Raw genomic sequence first — 22,021 nt, forward strand, 5'->3', positions numbered from 1 at the left:
GAAAAAAGACAAGCGAAAAAGTAGCACACTGTTAGCAAAAACACCACAATTAAAAAAAATATCCTTTTGAATTACTGTCTGTTTACTATTAATTTCAGATTCAAAATTTTTATGATCTGTCCTGCAGTAGTAAATATTGACTTATTGTGCAAAGAGGAGAATAAACAGGGAGCTGCTGCCACACTGTGGCTCATTAACCTCAACACACCCTGCCATTCAGGGTGGACCCAGACTCCTGTTTCACAAACACACACTCACACACACAAAGCAGCACAGACAAGACCAACTTCAATAAGGCAACATCACATACATTACAAAATATACTTTTTATATCTTTCGTACGATAACAAAGCACTTTAATGGCACTTTGTGATCACTGTGACGTCTCCGAGGAGGGAGAGACAACCAAACATTCATAATGAACAGAGTACAAAGTAATACAGAATGTGGTGCATCAACAAATACAGCTTGGCACAGCCTCAACAACAACATCCATCATTAGAAGAGACAGTGATGCTTTGGGGGGTGTGGGAATCTGTATGAGTATGGTTTTTTATTATTATTATTCATATGAGGTGAAACTACAGCACCAGTAAGATGTTTGTATGCTCTCAGAAATTATGAAAGTCCCAGTAAGCTTTCACTTTTAAGGATTTCTTTGAAACTGTTCTTCCAGAGTTGACCGACTGTGCAACATATAACTTGAGGTGGAATATCTGAATGCCCTTCAAAGCAGAATAAGTAGAGTTCACTTAAATTGATCGGTTTACTGACACTAACCCAGTTGTCAATCCCAGACAGTAAAATGTACAACTGAGCTAGGATCAGGGGTCATTCCGGCATGCTTTTCTCGTATCCAAACCCAGTTTTGATGTGTGTTTGAGATCATTGTCCTGTTGGTTCACAAGTTGTGCCCAAGTTTTAACCACTTGATCCAAATTCATTAGGATGTTAATAAACAACCCAGGGAACACTGAGGCTCGAGGGCATCACTCTTCACGAGGCCTTTAGACTTTAGAGCACTGTTTCAGGTTTATAGTCAGATGGGGCAAAGATTGAGCTCACTCGGGCACTTTCGCATCAGGACTCTTTGGTACAAGTGAAACGGACCAGAGTTCGTTTCATTCGATTGTTTGATGCCTTTGGGGAGACTGGTGTGGACCAAGAAGGTGAACAACAAATCACAAAAACATCAGTCTCAGTTTACTCACAAATTGACCCTATTGGGTTCCCTTACACTATGAATGCAACCAGATTATCCAGTGAACAAAATTATATATGATTTTTAACTATTTATGCGATACAAAACATTAACTCGCTCATCATTACTCATAGTCCTATGACTATGACCAGAAGACATTTTGGACGAGCTAAAGTAAAACTTTCAAACCTAAGAACACTGTACAGTTTTGCTTTAAGTGGTGCAGGGAATAATTACGGAGGACTAACCCCAAACTCCTCAACTTTACTTAAAAGTCAACAACTAGACGGTTCAATTTTGGTGACAGTTTAGTGTTCAAACAGGACAATGATCCAACACTCACAATAAAACTGGATTTTAAATGGATAAAGCTGGCTATTATGAATATTCTCAAATTCCCTTCACCTAAGGAAGTAGTTCTACTCTACTGAAAATGTACAGTTTGTGTCCCTGTGCTGGGTTTGCCCCGAGAAACCAAACAGTGCTGATCTCTACTCGTTCTGATAAGAAAAGAAGACGTATGTTAAGCCAGAATTACACAAGAAGTTTATTTATGGCTCTTAGAAATATTTAACCACTAAAATCAGGATTTTCTGTCCATTTTCTAGACACCAATGACTTAATTAGTTCTTCCAAACTGCAGAACAGCTTTTGTATTGAAAACTTATTGTAGACTAAAATTTGACACCATCAAATTTAAGTCGTCTTCAGTGTTGAATGACCAATTCGACACCCTGCGAGTTGGAGAACGACACCGTAAATTAAACTTCCAGTTCTTTCCTGGAAAATCATTGAAGTTTAATGTCGGAAAAGCGGCACACGTAGAAAATGGACGCTAAAAAATATCATTAAATGCCTAAATAAACGTGGCATTAACATCCATGACGAGTATATGTGAAGTTCTAACTGGAACCTTACATCTACAGCATCTTGATATGAACGTACAGACAGACACGAGGTTGGTAATTACCCTCAAAATATTGGCTTTATTCTACCTAACAGCAGTACAGATGAAAACAAATGGGACCATTTAGCTACAACCTGGCTGTAAGCTCTCGACTGAAGATGGAGACTGTAAGGCCAGAAGGATGGGGTTCAGTTCACACAGAGAAAATAAGATAAAATAAAATGCTATATCCACATCAACAGTCGCTTTGATGGTCCATGAAAACCTGCCGCTTTTCAAGGGAGTCCCTGCAGACGGGTATAGCATTTCAGATTGTTACTCCTGATTTGTACTCCGATACAACTGTCACCACAAAGATCACGAACGTTTCTACACATTACACAAACTATTTAAATTCACATTTCAGCAAAGGGATGGCAGTAAGTCCAGATTCGCTTCCACTCAGCCAAAAGCTCTGCGCAGAAGAACATCCGCCTCTCGGGACGGGTTGTGGGGTGTATGGTTGCTTGGATTGGCTTTTCATAAAAGAGAGCTGACATTTTTTCTTTATTCTTTTTACCTTGACCCCATCTTCAATCCCACCCTTCCTTCCTCCATCCTTTCTCTACCCTTTATCTCTCTGCGTGGCGTTCAGCTTCTGCTACCCGAGCCTGCAGCAGCCAGACTTGTGCTTCTGAGATTCGATGTAGTCATGAAGCTTGAACTTGGGCTCATTTGGCAGCTGCGTTGCTCTGTGCTTCAGCTCCCTGACAGAGAAAAGGAGAAGGAGAGAGGGAGGGAGGGAGAGAGAGAAAGGAAGTTAGAAGCAGAGGGGGTGGATGTGTGGGATGGAGCACAGACAGGGCGAACAAATCAAGAATATAAAAAAGAAGGAGGGAGAAAGGAAAGCAGAAGCATTGAGATTTGATCAAAATGCCTCTGATGGAATATCATCTATCACAGCTTGTGCTTCAAACTGACATCACATGGAGACGACACATTGCCTACATTTAAGCCCAAAGACGGATTTTTATGTACAATAAACTCTGTCGAACCACAATCTAATGAAGCCCCACTGGAGACGAAGCTCTTGGTGTGGAATGATTCTCGTCTCCTTTGCCAAACAAAACGTCGTCACCAAACAACTCGGTTCGAAACGCAGACTGTGCGACTGGCGCATTACGACGGGATTGGTTGTTGTTGCAAGGAGAGGTGAAGTTAGCGCTCCTTAGACAGTATCTATGGTGACCAGGGGTTTGCAGAATCGGCTGGTATTTCTTCATTATAGAAATGATCCGTTTATTTCTCCTGTAAGAGTCGATGGTTCTTTTTTACTACTCTACCACATTTTCTTTTACATTTTAATTTCCCTGTATAGTGAGAGCCTTTTTCACCTCATCCTCCGGTAATATGCAGATGAATCAAACATCTCTCCTCTGTAACAAAATGATGACTCACTGATTAGTTTTATGGCCTTCAGTTGTGAACAAAAACTAAAAACCAGACTCTACTTCCTGACTCCTTTATCTGAGACTCAGACACAAATAAACACCAAATTGCTGATACTGTTTGCATAATTGAATATATTTTTGCATAAAAGCAAACAAGGTTTTCTGCTTTAGGTCTGTTAGGATTACCAAGATTGCGTCAAATTTTTAAACAGTTTTGTCAAAGTCAGAAAGGTTCGCTCGTTAGCATTGGGTAGGATTGCATTTGGATGCATCTCCAAAGTGCTTTGCTGGAATTTTGGCCCAGTCCTCTAGTGTGAACTGGTGACTGAGTCAGATTTGTACGTCGTATTTCCATACATACCTTTTCAGTCCCACCCTAAATTTTTCCCTGAGAAAATATTGATATCAGGACTTTAAGATGGCCACTCTAAAATGTGATCCTTACACCACTCTGCAAGTAATTTGCCAGCAGAGTTTTATTTATTGGCTGAGATGTCACTTCAATATTCTTCAGCGTTGGGAAGTGGGCCAGACACCAACACAACATGATGCTGCCATTCCCCAGGATTTCACAGCTCTGCAGGCTTGCAAGCTCCTCTAAAACTTCTTCCAGAAGGAGTTCATCTTTTTTTATTTTACTTTTTAATTAAATGAGCTACAACAGAATTTAGTTTTTCTTTGGGATTAATAAAGTATTTTCAAATTGAACAGAATTTAACTGAATTCCTGAGCAGGATGATAGTTGGACATTTTCTTTGGTGTTCATACTTGGACATAATTGCTTCAGCAGATGAATGAGGCAACTTTAGGCATCTGAAAGTTATGACAAAGGATGAACCAGAGTGGTGGTGGTTCAAATTTTGTTCTGATTTCTTTTATATTTCCCCATAATGTCAAAAAAGAAAACACTGTGTTCATAGTGTTCCCTTAAAAACATCCAAAGCTGAGCTTCCAAGTGCTTAAAGATGGAGTAATCTTAGTGTATGCAAACCTCTGACTTACAGAAAAAGTAATTAATTGGGGATTTAGAAATACATATTTATCGTAACACTAACTGACCTAAACCTCATTGTCACACAATAAGGCAAAAATTGGTTGCGATTTTATACCAGATATCTGGTTTCGACGGTAGGTAGGTTGATTTTACAAGTGAGCCACTGCAGTGTAAATTGAACCTTATGGTTTCAAACTATTTATAAAAATGAAAGATAGAAATAATATGCCCATACTTGCGCCTTGTGAGATTTATTAGATACAGTCAAAAACAATATTCCTCTACAGAGTCTTGAACATGTCCCCTGGATCCGGAGAACTGGACTACGCTGGTTTAAATCACATTTGACAGATTGCAGTTTTGTCTTGTTATAGATAAATCTGACTCACACCAGAGTAACAGTGTTGTGATGAAGCATCTGCTCCTTGCAGATTTCTTCTCTTTTTGCTTTTTTTTTTGTCACGCTCAGATGTAAAAAAAAAAAAAAAAGATCAAACAACCTTTTAATATCAGACAACAATAACCAGAGTAAATCTAAATTATAGTTTTAAAATAATAATAAAGAGGAAATACTATTAAAATAAATAATTTAATAAAAAATTTTAATAGATAATATTATAAATTAATATTAGTATATAATAGATATGCAAATATTAGTAATATTATGTTAACATTAATATAATATTATTTTTAATTTTTAAAATAAATCATTTTAAAATAATTTTATAATGATCTATAAAGAGGAAAACCGATCCAAACCAACCTGACTTTATGCAAAAATATATTTTCCCTCTTGCTAAATAAGAAATCCCTTTGATTGATCGCATATATTGGAATGGTGAATTAAATCTTAAAAGAATCCAGAACAACATCTAAGCTCTGCATATCAAACATGCTACTAGGACTATCTTTGCTGATCTGCATTTTATTGCAAAGATTTAAAGATTCTTTTCTAAATAAATATTTCAAAACGAATCACAGTCTTTCTTAGCCGTCTACATTGTCTGATGAAGCAAAAACAACAACAACAACAACAAAAACCGCAATGAATCTACTGCTGTTGTTATGCAGCAAGAGCGACCTGGCTTCTAAAAGGAAAAGCAAAGAAAAAAAAAAGAAATAATTTCTGGCCATTCAGTTTGAAGGGCATCCACACAAGGAATAGAAATTACACCATAAATGTCTGACACCAGGTGGGAGTCTCAAACACACACAATCCCGTTAATAGGAGACAACAGCAGCCGACACCAAATTAGTCAAGAACCACTGCGCTGGATTAGACGATGCTGGAGTCGGACAGGGACGAGACGGCGTCCGTGCACGAAATGCAACAATGAGAATCCCCGAGAGGAACTGCAAGGTCAACTCAGAGAAGGTCAGCTGCGAGCACGAGCGAGATTAAAATACAAATCCCCTAATGCGAAACATGGTCGTCTGACCCACATGATAAATGATTCTCCATCAATTTAAATTTAATTTTTCCATTATGTGCAGCGAAAGGTGCAAAATTTAGTGCAATATGTGGGTAGATTAACTTTGTGACCGCGGGTTATACTGTCGTTCGGAGCTACTGGGGCTTTTGAAGTGAGAAATGTTTCATCTGGTGATAATAAAACAATTTAAAGTCACCTCAATGATATACTTTTAATGGAGATTTTTTTAATAGTAGTTTAACCAGGGTAAGTATCTCACAGCCTGATTACCTAATCTTGTATGATTTCAACATTTTATTTCTCACAAGGGTTTTCTGAAACACTGAACAATTGACTAAATAAAAATAAATACAAAAAAATTATAAATTTTTTGAACATTTAGCTTTAGTTAGTTATCTGTCGCTGAAACTTGCGTATCGGATATGCGTGGAGATGAATGGAGAAGTATAAACGGGTTAAGTTGCATCGACAAATCTGACAAATGATCCGCTGTAACTCAGATTGCTGAAAAGTTTGATGCAGGTCTCGGCTGACAGGACAAACTCTTACTTATTCACTCCACAAATCCGGCCTTTGTAGAAATATGGCACATAGAAAGAAAGCCACTGAAACTTCCACTTCTCAGTTTACCGCAGGCGACGCAAGAAAACCAGAAACTTTGTGCTGCTCCTTCACAAAATCTCCTAAAAATACTTTAGACGTTTTGCCGAGGTGTAAATAAATGTAAATAAGATCAGACACTGCTGTAATATAATATAGTGTGATGCATGTGACGTGTAGCTTGCAGTAGAAAAACTCAAGAACAGTAGAAACAAGCTACGTAAGGCTTATGACTTTTATTTGATTGTTAAGCGTCTTATCTGAAGCTGTTTGCAACTTTAAAAGCAGCCGAGTCTGCAAACTGTGATTTTAATCTCCGACTTAGACTCGGAGCCACACCGCCTGAATAAATCCTCTCACTTTTAGTTTTTGACGTCACGATTTTTAATGCCTCAACTTCGGAAAGTTTTTGTCGCCACTTGATGGCAGCACAGCAAGCTGATTAAAAGAGGCGCATAATCACTCTTTCAGCAATCACTGAACAAAAGAACGAAATGAGAAACGAGCAAATCTGCTCTTCATCAGAAACGACACTTTAAACCCAAGACATTTCGTGGTCGGATTTAGGACTTACTTTGCTATTGCGAGAAAAGCCAGCTCCACGTTGACCCCCGTCTTCGCACTGGTCTCCATAAACGGCACTCCATATTCCTAAAACGGAAAAAACATTAGAAGAGCACCGGCGGAGTGTTTTCTAAGTGGATGTAAGCACTTAGAGGACATCCTTCATTACCTTGGCCAGCTTCTCTCCTTCCTCTGTCTTCACCACTCTCTCTGCAGCCATGTCTGACTGTGAGAGACAGAGAGAGAGAAACATGTCAGGGGGTCACAGATTCACCAGAAAATTAGCCACAGTGATGCACCGTCCTGTCAGCCTGCTTATCTGGCTGCCAGGCTGCCTGAGCCGCAGCTCCATCAGGAATGATGGGATGTCAGCGGCTCCACCCCCAGCAGAAGAGCAGCGCTCGCACAGACCGACGCCGCCAGTCCTGCTGCTTTCACAGCAAATGATCTGAGCTGCTGCTACGTGACACCCACGACCCTTTGATGAGTCCTCTCTGAACCACCAGAGGGAGCTTTTTAGATAAATTAGCAGTGACTGCTGGTTGGGATGAGGGAACAGATTTTTCCTCTTTAAAGCGGTTTTTTTCTGCTCTGGGCAGAGGTTTAAAACAAAAGGGGGAAACGCTGAGGGGGCAAGTTATAGAGTCTGTTATGAAGTCATGTTTTTGCTTTTTTATCACACTTTAATGTGTGATGTCAGACAAAGATATCCTGCTTGAATTAAAGAAAGGAGTTTTGAAAACAATGATTGTACTTGTTAAGGATAAATGCCAGCCCATACTAACCTTGGCCTCTGGGATAAAGAAATTGTTTCGATGGTTATGCCATCTTTCGATGAATCGACTTCCATCAAGTGTTTGTGATAGTCTTTTACATGACAGAGGAGGAATCATAGCCCACTTCTCTTGGCAGAATTGATTTCATTCGTCCACATCTTGAGCATCAGTATTTTGCTTAAGCTCCCACCTCAACATTTCTATCAGATTCAAATCCAGACTTTCGCTAGGCCACTAGAAGACCTTTCTCGTCGAAAGCGATGAAAGGTTATGGGTTTGATTCCAGTTTCCTCCTTGCTATTTAATCCCAAGTTCCCAACTGATCTGTGTTCTGGTGTCTAAGGGTGAGTGAATAAAACATTTTTGAGTTGTTAGCATAAACAGAAAAGCCATCTTATGAGTTTAATCCATTTACTGTTAAGGTTTCTTAAACAATTCGGTGGACTTGACGTGTTTTGGATGATTGTCTTGCAACATAACCCAAGAAGCTTTAAGCTTTGCTGACAAACTTCTGTCCTGTCTGAGGTTTTTACTGATGGCAACAGAACCTCACAATGCCTCCATCGTACTTCACTATCAAAATAATTCTGTTAATATGAAAAGGTGTGTTCGTTTTACGTCTGGAGTTTTGGGATGCAAACCGTCCAAAAACATCCACTTTCCTCTCCCTTGAGTCCAAGGAATACTTTCTAGAAAATCTTGGGAAACATCAGGAAGTTTAAAGCAACTGACTATTTGATTTTCCCCTTTGAATGCAGATTTTTGCTCAGTCTCTTGTTGCTGACCCTTGAACTCTGACCTTACCCGAGGCAAGTGAGTGACGCCTGCAGTGCATGGGACGTTGCTGTGGATTCTTTAATGACTTCCTGGATGAGTCGTCGATCCGCTCATGGAGTAATTTTGGAAAAGGAGCTTCACCACTGGGACATGATTTGGTTTCATTTGTGTGTAACAAACCGAAACCTTGGAAATGGTTTAGTAACCCTTTGTAGATGTCTGTTCGTTTATTTCTCATTTGTTCTTAAATTTCTTTATATTGGGGAATGTTGTGCTGCTTTTAGAGTAATCAGACATGTGTGTGATGAGGGAAAATGAACCAAAGAAATATGGTTGATCACAGCTAATGATATAATAAAAGAAGCAAGTATGTTTTCACAAAGGGCCACATATTAATGGTTTGCTTTAATCCCTTAATAAATGAAATTATCCTCGAATACAGTTTTTGTATTTACTCTGATTATTTTTGTCTGATGTAAACCTGTGTGTTATGAAATGCTTTGTCACAGAGCTGTATTATTCAGGACACATTTTCCATGTTTCCCATGTTTGTGTTGGAATAAGCAAACCACAGTTTGTCTTTATGCATTTGTGTCACGCTGGAAAAATTTTCCACCTTTTAAGGCGTTCACATGTCTGCCCGAATGTGATAAGAGTGTGTTAAAACTGAGCTAAAGAAACCAATATCCTTCCCATCATCTGGAAAACACACACACACACACACAAAAGAAAAAAAGAAATGAAGCTTTGCTCACCTTGTTGCCGAGCAACATGATGACCACATCCTTCTGGGCATAGTCGAATATTTCAGTCAGCCAAGCCTTCAAAAGTACAGACAGAAGAGGAGATGTAACCAAAACAAACAGGGACCACTTGAAGAATGCGCTTTCTTCTTCTTCTTCTCCTCGGTCTTCTCCTAAGCTGCGTTGCATTGTGAGCACGCTCTTATCAATCATGCCGACACTGAGTCATTCTTATCCTTGAGCGCTTTTATTGCTTTTCATTACTGAAACCGGGGAGCGTGTAGCCAGGCAGACGACAGCGTCGCGTCATTTCTAAATAGGTCTGAGAGGAAAAGTTACAGGCCCAGGTGGGGCTTTGCATGTGGAGAGGCGGAATCGTTCAGCTCGAGTTTTAGGAGCAGGAGGGAAAAGGATGATAAGGAAAGGAGGTGGAAGGGGCGTCTTACCCTGATGTTGTCAAAAGATGGCTTGTTGGTGATATCATAAAGTAGAAGTAACGCTGCAAAAAATAAGAAGAGAACAGCAGATTTTACCGTCAGCGCCTTCATTCATGCGTGAATTTCGGCTGCTCCATCACAGACACACACACACGCTCGGCATGGAGAAGTGAAATATAAACAGCAAAGGTTACCCTGGGCATCTCTGTAGTAGGCGTGCGTTACGCTCCGGAATCTCTCCTGACCAGCTGTGTCCCAGATCTGCAGAACAAGAGGCACAATTACACAGGATCCGACACAGAAAGACCTCCCAGCTAATCGCAACCAGCCCAGGGACGAAGCAGCACCATGGAATATTAATGATCTACAAACGCAGTACAAAGAAAGCACAGATCACAGTCTGAGGATTTTTTTTTTCTTACCAAATATAATCTGATATGCACACTGCCGAGTAAAAATACCATATAAAGGGATTCTTAACTTTGGCGTAGCGCTTAGCAGAAGTTTTCATACCCCTTTATTTATTTATTTTTTAAATTATTACCACAAGCCTCAGCAGTCTTTGTGTTTGGAAAGATTCTCAATTAAATTTCAGTCTGAACTTTGACTAGACCATTTTAAAATAAGAATATTCTCTGATTTAAACCATCCGACAACTGCTGGAACATAAAACATGTAACTTCCTGATAGTTTGTAATTCCTAATATCTGAAGTTTCCTAAAGATGTATTTTCTTTTCACCATCTAATATTTTTTGTTTATGTCCCATGTGTTCAAGTGTAGGAAAAAAAAACATATGCCACTAAAGGTGACATATGTTAAGGTGAAACTGAACTTGAAAGTAAAAGCACGCACAAATATGTTGCAATACATCAGATATGTCTGGAAAAGAAAAAAGGCATTTTAGCTGACTAATTTAAATAAAATAAACATTTATTTCATTTATTCCTTAATTTGTTTGAGAATAGCTGGTAAACCCTCACCACCATGGCCGCCTGACAAACCCCCACCCCAAAAAAAACACATGAAATGTGCAAACCGCAGAAGAATAAAATATCAATAGCAGACTGTAAACTCTAAAACTTTGGTTGGAAATCGAACAAAAGAACAAAAGTGACTGTACTGTAGTTATTCAGACATTTTTGAGTAACCCGCTAAAGAGATTTTCACAAAGATTAATGTTATTAGTGTTTCATAAAGCTGAAGAAATTATAAAACTACTCAAAACAGAAGTTTAATAAATACAACTGTTTTAAATATAACTTTTAAACATAGTGTCCTTCCTCTTCATTGGCAGACGAGATAAAATGCAGCTTTCATAACATTAACATGATCTCAGACTTAAAATGTCAGGAATGTCTGTTTTTATTCTAACTTTACTGTTTTAAAACAACATGTTAATAAATATGTATTTTTACCAAAACCACAGCTGTTATAAATACCAATACCATTGTTTAATGGTAAAATGAATGTATTTAAAGTGTTTAAAGCTTTCTAAAATCAACTTTACATTGAGCATTAAGGATCAATTAGTGATTTATCACTTCTAGTTTCACTTCGGCATAAATAAGGAGAAACCACAGAGACCAATTTCCTTAAAATTTCTTCAAAATAGGAAATAAAAGAGAACATTCCATTCAAATGATCAGATTATTCACAAGAGAGGAAATTCAGCCTTATCAGTAATTAAAAAGTGGGGGGAAAAAATCCATGATAGAGAGGGAATGAGGGAAAGGCCTTTATGCTAAAGTGTGGAGGATTCTTTTCATTACATTCTGCTTCCCTGTTTGTCTAAAATGATAACACAGACTTCTTAAGTCTCACTTTCCTTTTTTTGTTCTGGGGGCTAAATTTACTGTCAGTATCTATTTATTACCAGAGCAGCTATTATGTCATGTGAAAAACGTGTGGAAGAGAAACTGATGATTTACAGGAGCCACTGGAGGGAGTCTAATTTTGTCACCTCCCACTCAGTGTTGAATGAAAGGGGGGGGAATATGCGCCTCGGGTGGAATGGATTAAAAATGGCAGCCGGGCGAACGAATTTAAAGCACGTTTCACACCGATCTGTTTATTTAGCTCCTGCAACACCTACTGGATGAGTGTTCAGCTTAGGTCACAAATCTATCAGCAAGATGAGCTGATAGGATCTGAAAGGTGCAAAAGGATAACAGCGCTCTCACCTGCAGCTTGACTTTCAGGTTGTCAACATCCACCACTTTATTCTGCGGAAACAAGAGGGACCGGGAGTGAAAGACAATCCGGCATATGTTTGAAAAATGGCACGGAAGCGGCTGATAAGCATTTATGGCGGGGCTAAAAAAGCACAGCGACTCAGCGTGCGGCAGGAGATACAAGGCGGCTAAAAGTGGCTTTGAATGCTGGCAGAGAAAGTAATTTGCAACACCCACACAATAACAAGGTCCCGGGATTAGACTTAATTACAGCAGAGTGAGAAAGGCGGCTGGCAGCATAACAACGGACTCCCCCATTAATTTCCTGCAGCCCTGTAGGGGTGCCCTCTGATTTCCTGCAGACCCAAGGCAAGTCTGGAAAAGGGTACGACCCCCAAAGTGTTGCGGACGGGTGCTTTGAGAAGAGCGGGGATACTCTACAGCATGAGGATTTTGTATTACTGTACAGAGCCATGTAAATGCATTCACACCCCTTGCGATTTTTCAGGATTTGTTTCATCACAAACACAAACCTCGATGCATTCTATTGAGGTTTTATGCAATAGACCAACACAAAGCAGCCTGTGGTTTTCACTTTTAATACAAGATGTTTAAAAAAACAGAAAAGTATGGACTTTGACTAGGCCACATGTTCTGAATGGTGAACTTCTGTCCCAGCCTCAAATCTTTTAAAGCAACTAAACATGTCATTTTTCCAAGATCTTCCTGTATTTCACTTTAAGCTCAAATCTCCAATAAACTTCCAATAAACCTCCAAAAATGATAACGCATTAATTCATTTAAATCAACACTAAAAACCCACCAGATTAGACTTGCCTGATTAATAACTAGAACATCATAAACTTGTCTGTCTTTCCACCTGTCATCGTTCTCTCTTACTCTTTTTCTTGTCGTTTTATTTTCCTCTTAGTCACATAAAGCCCTTTGTGGCTGAAAATGTGTCGTACAAAACTACTTTTCCTGCAGCTCCTCTAGAGTTATCAACAGAGTGTGGATTGCTGTATTTGTCTTTGTGCCTTACTCCTTCCACATTTGTTCAAAGCTTGCGATATTGCTTCATAACCCGACTCTTCTTTAACTTTCTCCCTGACCTGCCTGCTGTGCTCCTTGGTCTTCCTGATGTTGTTTGTTCTCTGTTGTTCACTAACAAACCCCTGAGGTCTTCAAAGAACAGCTGCATCCTTTTACTAATTAGATGACTTCTGATTGCATCGCTTTGAACTGGATTTCGTTTAGCTATCTCAGATTAAAATGGGTTTTCGTGATTTTTATGGGCAACAATTTAAAAAAAACAAATAACAAAAACATGCATCCTTTTTCTTCGGCTTCACAATTAGATTTTAACTGGTGTTGGTCTACCGCAGAAAATCTTGTGAAAAAGAAAAAGTGATATAGCTCAAAGGGTGTGAATTCTTTCTGCGGTGCTGTAAATGCACCACGGTTTAGATGCAAAAGCTCTGTGCTGTCTCTTAGTCGTCATGACCTCCTGCTACAGGCAACGGGTCGCAACCAAGAAGCAAAGTAAAAACCACAACAGCAAAAAAAGAAAAAATTGCTTACAAGAAGGAAGTGAGGCAAGAAAAATGCACTTCCTGGAGGACCTTATCAGTGAGAGGTCATGACTAACAGCCCACAAAAAACCCCCAAAAACAAACATCCACTTGCTCAACAAGGAAATGCAGCAACAAACTACCTCAACGACGACGCTGAGCCCAAGTGTTGCGTGCCGAGCCGTCGGCGACAGTGAGCACCGCCACCCGCTGAAGCCTCAGCCTTGGCAGAGGGAACACAGTTCAACCCTTGCATTAGTTGCCATGGGTTTCCATTTTTTGTGTCCCTCTCCCCCCAATTATGACGTGAGAGCAGCCTGCATGCTGAGAAACTGCTACAAGGAAAGCAGGCCTAAAATAGACCGGCATGTAAAAGCTGCCAGCCTCGCCTGCCTAACCATGCAAAGAGGACATCCTCAACATATTGACTCAACTGTTTATCTCAAATTGCTTTGTTACCAAGCAGCTTCAGAGCCCTGCTTGTGAACGAGCACGGAGACAGAAAGGCAATTACACCCTCAGCCACTTTTTCTCAATGAATGGTATCGAATAATTATGGTTTTTAATGAATGCAAGCCAGCATCTTTGCCCCCACATCGTCGGACCGTTTCAGCGGAAACTTGTTGCTTTTGTACAAACAAAAGGGACATTTTGAGGCATTTAAAAAAATAAAATAAAATCTGTCAGACACGGACAATGTTCTTTTGTGTCCGCTGAGAGACTAGGCATCACTTTGGCTAATGCAACACACTTTCCTCTCAGACCGAACACCCCTATACTTCACTTGCCATCATTGCACATGTTTTTCTTTGACAGCAGGCGAAGCAAAGCTTGAGGCCCAGGCGCCTATTTGTTTTTGTTTTTTTTCCCCCACTCTTGCACAGACAAGAATGATGCACAGTAGTCATTTGCTTGAAATCCACCACCAGCCGCTGCCTTTGTTCGTATGTGTGGCGTGTCTCTTTGTGCAACAGATGCGTGTGACGAGGTAGGAGCTCATCCGACAGCAGGGTGACTCCTCCAGGGCCGAGATGAGCCACGGCCAATCTTTCCAGGAGACAGAGACGTGGGCAGGCATCTGCCAAGACATTTACGAAGCCGTCCAAAGCTCCTAGCAGCACAAGTGGTCTGTGAACTTGACTGATTGGCGAGAGGATTTGTACATTTGGTGCTATCATCGCAGAGTGACGAAGCATTCCGCGTGGAAACAGGCGCTAATTGGCCCGATGGCACTCCTGCCAGGGGGATCACTTGTTGTTTTTGTTGATTTCATTAAAGAAAAGAAAAACAATTACCTCATTAAACTAATAAGTGGAAACACACACACACATACCCACACAATGGTTCACACAGGTCAGATGTATCGTTTCTCACCCTAAAGTCTATTCCGACGGTGGCTATAAAGTTTCCTCCCAGAAACGCCCCGTCTTTAAAGCGCACCAAGACGCACGTCTTCCCCACCGCAGAGTCTCCGAGCAGCATCACCTAGAGACACCCCGCCAGCAGAGAAGGGTCACAGGTCACATCTGGTCAGTGGAATGAATGTTACGACACCAGGTTCACATTATCTAAACAGAATCTGCAGCAACTGTGAAAAACTAAATTGCACAAGTTGGTTTAAAATGTTTGGGAGTAGGCATGGGTCAGTTACTGCGGTCAAATTATATCAGCGCCTTAAGTAGAGATGCACCAATCAATAGACCAAAGTTTGAAATCAATACATTTTTCCTTACACAGCTCTGAAAGATTAAGGTTAAATACTGAAAAATGTGGATTTTCTCCCCCAGCTATTAAATAAATCCAAACAAAAAAACTCACTATTTTTGGTGGAGATGCAATAATCAATCACTCAGATCCATCAGCCAACAGCATGCACTTTGATGCAAGTTTAATAAATAAAATCCGATAAAGCTCAGGAACCTGCACTTTGAGGCATTGTTATTCCTTCTGTCAAATTAAAGCTCTTTTAAATAACATGCAGCAGCATTTAGGTACAATAACCCCAGAAAAAATAGTCTGAATCAGCAGGTTTGACCCAAGAAAAAAGCAAAAATAGGGAAACCCTGACTCGTGCAACTTTGATATTTATCAGATCTTCACAAAACTTTAAAAATGGGCATCAAAGAGCATGCTGAGATGAGGTCTGAATGGTGGGAGTTTTTTTGGTTGGTGTATTTTACAAGAAAAAAAAATATTTTCATTAGTTAGCCTATTAGCTCAGCAAATTGGCAAGATTTCATCTGTGGTTAATTGATTGGTGCCAGGCAAAAATATCTGTACTTTCAGTTAGGAATCAAGTAGACATTGCAACTTTCTACAATATACTCTTTCATTCCTTAAAGTTCTTAGAATAAAATAAATAGGTTTTGGCCAATAAGGTCATTACAGAAAACTGGATATAAATGTTGGCCAGTAAAATGTTAGCTAGATATGCGTGGTGCATACCTAGTTCTTAAAAGTTACATTTCAAGATAAAGTGTCAGAAAGTTGCACCAGCTGCCTATTGTCTGACTTCAAAATCCTACAGGATTGGAACATGTCACAGTTTGTGTTTAGGATTTCTTGCTGCAAACGAAACACTCAGAAAGATTTGACAGTTATCAGTCCATTAATGAAAAGACAGCAAGCTATTAGTTTTAATTTTAGGTCATCTTTGGTCAGGAGAGCTGTCGGTGTCACACTGAACGACCTCAGATCACAGATTCCAGCTCACAATCAGAGATTTAATTACGGAAACTATGAAAAACATCAACAGTCGTAGAGCGCCAACCACTGCAATGTTTTATGATGAAAAGTAACCAGCTGCATGTCCATTCATCAGTCAGCTGCAGGCCACATGTGCGGATAGCTTGACTAATTAACCATTTTAAAGAGGCATTAAATTTCAAGAACTTTAATGCTGACAATCCTCACAGCTCAACTAATATTAACATCCATGTTTAAATGTCTTTGTAGAAAACAACATAAACATTTTTATAGTTTACAATTACAAGGTAATATCAGTCATGCATCAATCAATGATTAAAGGACATGAAAAGGTGGAGCAAATACTTCTGAAATTTATCTCCATATTTGAGCCACATAGGTTGAATACTGGGCAACAGATTTACCTGTGTGCAGGTGACATATTGACATAAATATGTCTGATCTGAATAATTTCATTTTGGCTCTGATTGAATGGGCTTCCCTGTCCCTGCTAAGGAAAAATCTTTCCACAGGATGATGCTGCCACCACTGAGCTTCACTAGATGGGTGGTGTGTTCAGGGTGACGTCCACTGCACACATCGTTTTGGATGGAGAAAATGGCAACCTCCTTTAACATGTTTGTTGTGTCAATCTGAAAGGGGAATTCTTATGATTTTCTCGAAGAGTTACTTTGATTATGCCTCTTTTGCATTGTGGTCAGCCATGAAGTGCACAACTAGCTGTGGATCTCTGTAGCTTCCTCAAAGTTACCATGACATCTCTGGGTAAAAAGCCATATATGTCCTAATACCAATTTGAAACCCAGCTAATTCTGTCTAATGGTGCCTGCCTGGTTTTGCACACGTCGATGGTTTTAGCTCAACAAAAGTAGTTTCCAAACGAGAAATCCATGCAGTTAGCCTGAGCGGTATCTGCTTGGACCAAACAAACATGTTAGACCCCATGGAGCAAGCTAGCTGCTACAAAGGAAGCCTCTCTTTGCTGATTTACATGTCAAATGTTAAATTTAAGGTATCGCAAATTTTGTTTTGCGCAATCATCATACATGTGTTAACCTAATTAAGAAATACATTTGTAAACCTGACTTAATTGAGAATTCTAGTACTCTTGGGCTCCCCCTGTCTGTTTGGAGGGCAGCTGTTCAGTTTGTTTATGCCTCAACAGCAAAATAAGTTACTTTTTAGACCATTTTTGCTTCTGTCTGAGAGTAAAAATTCAAATAAAAATAAAACAACATGTAAATGTTACAATGAATATATTGTGTTGTTTCAGCAGCAGTAGGAATAAAGCTTTTTAACTGTTTTCAATACATATACTTTCATATTTGTGTCATCATGCAGTGAGAATCTTACACCGACCCATGCCCACAAACTGTCAGCTTTCTAATAAATAATTAGAGAAAATGATCGTTGTCAACTCTGCATTTACAGCATGGATCTCTATCTCTCTCTCTCCAACAACTAATCAACAATAATTGCAACAGCAGGATGAGCAATTATGCAATCATTTCAGTTACATTTGATTAAAAATATTACACGTCAGATGAGAGATGCAAAAAGAGATCACCCACTTGTCTGCTCGAGTCTCCAAGCAAATATTCAGGAGAGAAGCAACAAGTACACCCTTGGTAAATATTTGAATCAGTAAGACTTCCCAACCATCTGCTGGCTGACTTGGTGTTAACGAAGGCAATAATAACAAAAGGGAAACCAATCAGCTGGTATTGTAAGGTCCCCAGGACTAGTGCACATTCTCCTAATGCCTGTTTATTACGGCGTCTACACCCAGAAAAAAACATGCAGAAAAACGACCCACTTAAAGCGGAAATACGCACCTTGAAGGCAACATCATAGTACTCGTTAATAGAGGCGCATCTCTCCAACACATATTTTGACGTGCCGTTTTTAGCCTGCTTGTCCGTCAACGACGTCTTTCGCGTGGACATGGCACTAACCAAGGCGATCCGGAGCAGCAGCTTTTGTACCTCCAAGACGCGTCCGAGGAAGAGGAAGAGGCGCGCGGTGTCAGAGAGCGATCAGTCCCGGGCTGCGCCGACCTCCAGCCCCTCTGCTCGCATAGTAATGTACAGTACAGACACTTCCTGCAGGGGCGGCGAGATGGGAGATGGGAGAAGCGGGGAAGATCACACCTGAACAGTGTTTAGAAACACGAAGGCGCACGGTGGCGAAACTTGCGCGGCGGGCGAGCTGAGGCTGAGGCGCGTCTGCATCCAGCAGTCAAGAGAGCGGCAATGACAAGCAGGCGGAAACATTTCTCTGCTTTGGCGAAGCGGCGCGGCGCATCCTGGCGTGGGCAGATAATTAGAGCTGTGGCCACAGATGCACTGAAGGACGTCGACAGGTTCGCTTATTTGCGCCGCGTCTCTCTCTCTTTTTGTTATTGTTGGCGCGGAGTTGAGGATGAGAGAGGGGTCAGATTCATCCGATCTGCTACAGGTGGAAAGGTCACAGGGTCTCACACCCACCAGAGGGGAGGCAGGAAGAGGAGGTGAGAGTTTAACACCTCAGAGCGCATATCTGACCCCACGGAGCATGCACAGACTGGACTAGAACATCTCATTCTGCCATCAAGTGATTCTCATCTAGACTTCTACCTTTTTTGGGTCACAGCAGGCAAATGACCGATTACCCCACCTCTTCACTTCATACATATCTAAAATGGTCTCACAGACTCAATTTCCTCATAAAGAAGCCCGTGAATGAATCTTTTTTTCTTGCAGTGTTTGTCTCCCCCTAGGGGCGCAATCAGACATTCAGCTGTCCCTTTCTCCTTCTGTGTCAATGACACAGGAGCAGAGATCATTAAAGTTACATAACTGGCATGTACATGAGCTCCTGACTCCCTGCGTGATCTGAGCCGGCCCGAGGGATAAGCAGAGTATGCGGCTGCTTGGGGGGTTTGAGTGGAAATCACTTGAAGGTGTAAACCAGGGGTCTCAAACTCCAGTCCTTGAGGGCCGCAGTCCTGCAACTTTTAGATGTGCCTCTGCTGCAGCACACCTGAATAGAATAATTAGGTCATTAGCAAGGCTCTGGAGAACTGATCTACACAAGGAGGAGGTAATTAAGTCATTTCATTCCAGTGTTTTGTACCTGTGGCACATCTAAAAACTGTAGGTCTCCGGCCCTCGAGGACTGGCGTTTGAGACCCCTGGTGTAAACGTTACAAAATAAGAGCTAAAGTTTCGTAGTCATGTCAGGGAACCAGAGGCCGCTCTCGCAGGAATCGCTGCTCCTTCTCCTGCCTCCACACAACCAAACGTTAACCTGTTCTTCTGATGAAGTCAGACCATTGATGATAGGGCGAGGTGTTCAAGAGCATAGGGGTTTTGTTCCTTTTAGTCTTGGCGCTTGATTGAGGTACAAACCCTGATCAGTCGACCTCAGAGTCCTGGTGGTAGTATATGGCTGCAGAAGTTCAAAAACGTATAAAAACTCTATAAAAACGGAGACTTAACTTGTTCAAAAATTTAAATTTTGTTAATTTTGTGCTGAAAACTAATGCAGATAAATCAGCAACAATAAGGCAATTTTGTGTTGAAATTTACAAGTTGTAAAAAGCTAATCATTAATGTTACCATCAGAGCAGTAGCAGGAGATGGTCATAAACTGTCTGAAATTATTTAATGGAAGCAAATGAGGCACAATTAAAACAGGTCTGAGAACACAACCTTGGGGAACTACTGGCTTAAGAGTAACAAAGATTATTGAAAGTATTTTCATTCCATAAACGATAAATAAGAAACAAAAGGATTGGGAGCTGTATCAGACGTGCAGAATAACCAAAGGCTGCATTTAAATTTCTGAACAAGAAAACGTCATTAGAGGCCCTGAGGAGAGCTGACAAGATCTTTAAAATATGAAGATTTATGGTACAATAAAATGAAATATGATCGGTAATAACTTGATCTCCTGACACTTTAAATATTGTTTTCTTTCAAATATTGTGTCCTTCCTTTGTAATTTCAACACCTGATATTGCGATGGTGATTATAATTCTGTATACAGATTTTTTTTTTTTTTATTGAAAAATGGAAATCTTTTGAAATATAAAAGTTTATTTTTACCTAAAAAAAAACAACAACCTCAGAATTTCCTGCAAATTCCCCCCAGGCTACACACTGGATGCTTCTGTCTTAAAAACAGTTAAAACGTCAAGAGAGTTACGCAAGTTTGACATTACAACTAATACACTTCCATTGAACATCCTGTAAAAAAATACTAGCAAAACACTTGATAGATAAAAAAAAGTTGTCTTCAACTTTAAGCCCAGTAGTCTGTAAGGGCAGTTGCCCGGGGCGGTTTCTCAAAGGGGGGGAGGCGCTATTCATGCAAGAACCACTGCTGTAAAGACAAATCGGTTCCAGCAAACATGGAGGCTGAAAAGGTCTGAAATGTTAAAGATGAGAAATGTTTTGAAGCAGAGAAAAGCAGGAATCAGCCATGGATGAGTTTTTCTTTTTTTTTTTTTTTTTTTACTGTGCTCTGAATCAAAAATGACACCTGATGGCTTCACAATAAATGTGATCAAACTCTTCTTCCCAGGTTCTGACTCTAAATCCAACTGGATTAAACACATCAAAGTGTCTTAATTCCCACAAACACCCCCCCCCCCCCGCCCCCCTTTCTCTGCCAGTCATTTTTTTTCTTCTCACAAACCTTGAATCACGCACACTCTTACTGTATATGCATAAGCATATGCTAATATAAAATGGCAAACCAATTTCACAGAACCTCGCTGATTCTTTTCGCCTTATATTTGTGACGGTCACAGATTTTTCAGTGTCACAGCAGATTAATCGCTCCTTAAATAAACCCCCCCACACCTCTGCCGCTCTGTCTCACCGCGTCTCAGTGTCCCTCGCCCATCAGCTCCCACCTAAAAACTTGTCACAGAGCATAAAATCAGCCCCGTCTGGCACAGCTTTGTTACACGGCTCCCGCAGCACGCAGCTCGGGCTCAGTGACATTCATTAGACGCGCTTTCTTGCCAGTAATTTAATCGCAGCGCTGAGATTGTTGACCATAATAATTCTCCTCTAACGAACTGTTAAGGATCGTAATTAATGCAGTGAGAAAAAAAAAGAAAAAAGAAAAGAAGTGGCATCCCACTCAGGAGAGCACCACTGATTCATGGGCGATTCAGAGAGAGGATCTGCTCAGTCGTGCTGTTATGTCACGACTTAAGTACAAACAGCCCAGCGGAGTGACATGTCCTTCTCACTGGGATGAAGTCAACAACATAACAGGAAGGAGGAAAAACACAGACAGTGGGAGTGGAGGGAGGTTGTGTGTGTGTGTTGACTTAACTGTGAAGCCAATGCCCACAGTGGAGGTGAATGACCCCGGGATGAACTTGCCCTGGTCAAACTGAACCAGCAGAGAGGTCTTGCCCACGCCGTTGTCTCCCACCAGGATGGTCTGCAGATTGAGACACACACACGCGCGCACGCAGGAGACGTCATGTTCTGCAGCCTCGCGCCGTTTTAATCGCCCGAGGCCGCAGCGCTGTGTGGGCATGAGGAGCGGGTTATTGTACGAGTTCATCATGTGTTGCTCAGCGCCGCTGTCTGATGCTTTGCGACAGCTGGAGGTTGGCTCGGTGTCTTCACGAGGGAAGGTCGGCGTTGACGCGAAGGCTGGACCTGCTTCACAATGAGCTGGAGGGTCAGAAAGAAAAAAATCTCC

The 22,021-nt window shown here is 40.7% G+C and overlaps 1 protein-coding gene across 1 annotated transcript; it reads right to left on the reverse strand.

Moving 5' to 3' along the window:
* Nucleotides 1-1,735: 1,735 nt before the first annotated feature.
* On the reverse strand, nucleotides 1,736-18,615 carry LOC102216514 (ras-related protein Rab-37-like). The gene is made up of 9 exons (XM_005807014.3): nucleotides 18,148-18,615; nucleotides 14,981-15,091; nucleotides 12,045-12,086; nucleotides 10,057-10,123; nucleotides 9,872-9,924; nucleotides 9,438-9,503; nucleotides 7,299-7,355; nucleotides 7,140-7,216; nucleotides 1,736-2,854 (listed from the first exon to the last, which is right to left on the reverse strand). Exons 1-9 carry the CDS (start codon nucleotides 18,256-18,258, stop codon nucleotides 2,749-2,751), a joined length of 690 nt encoding a protein of 229 aa, XP_005807071.1. The 5' UTR covers nucleotides 18,259-18,615; the 3' UTR covers nucleotides 1,736-2,748.
* Between the last annotated feature and the right edge of the window lie 3,406 nt (nucleotides 18,616-22,021).

Source organism: Xiphophorus maculatus, chromosome 16 (genome assembly GCF_002775205.1).
Source record: "Xiphophorus maculatus strain JP 163 A chromosome 16, X_maculatus-5.0-male, whole genome shotgun sequence".
NCBI lineage: Eukaryota > Metazoa > Chordata > Actinopteri > Cyprinodontiformes > Poeciliidae > Xiphophorus > Xiphophorus maculatus.

Bases quoted from the DNA above. Each gene is read 5' to 3' on its own strand.
- LOC102216514 (XM_005807014.3), bottom strand. From the start codon at position 18,258: ATGTCCACGCGAAAGACGTCGTTGACGGACAAGCAGGCTAAAAACGGC. The intron at 15,092-18,147 runs GTGCGTATTTCC...GGGTGTCTCTAG, and splicing joins ACTATGATGTTGCCTTCAAG to GTGATGCTGCTCGGAGACTC. The intron at 7,356-9,437 runs GTGAGCAAAGCT...TGTCTCTCACAG, and splicing joins TCATGTTGCTCGGCAACAAG to TCAGACATGGCTGCAGAGAG.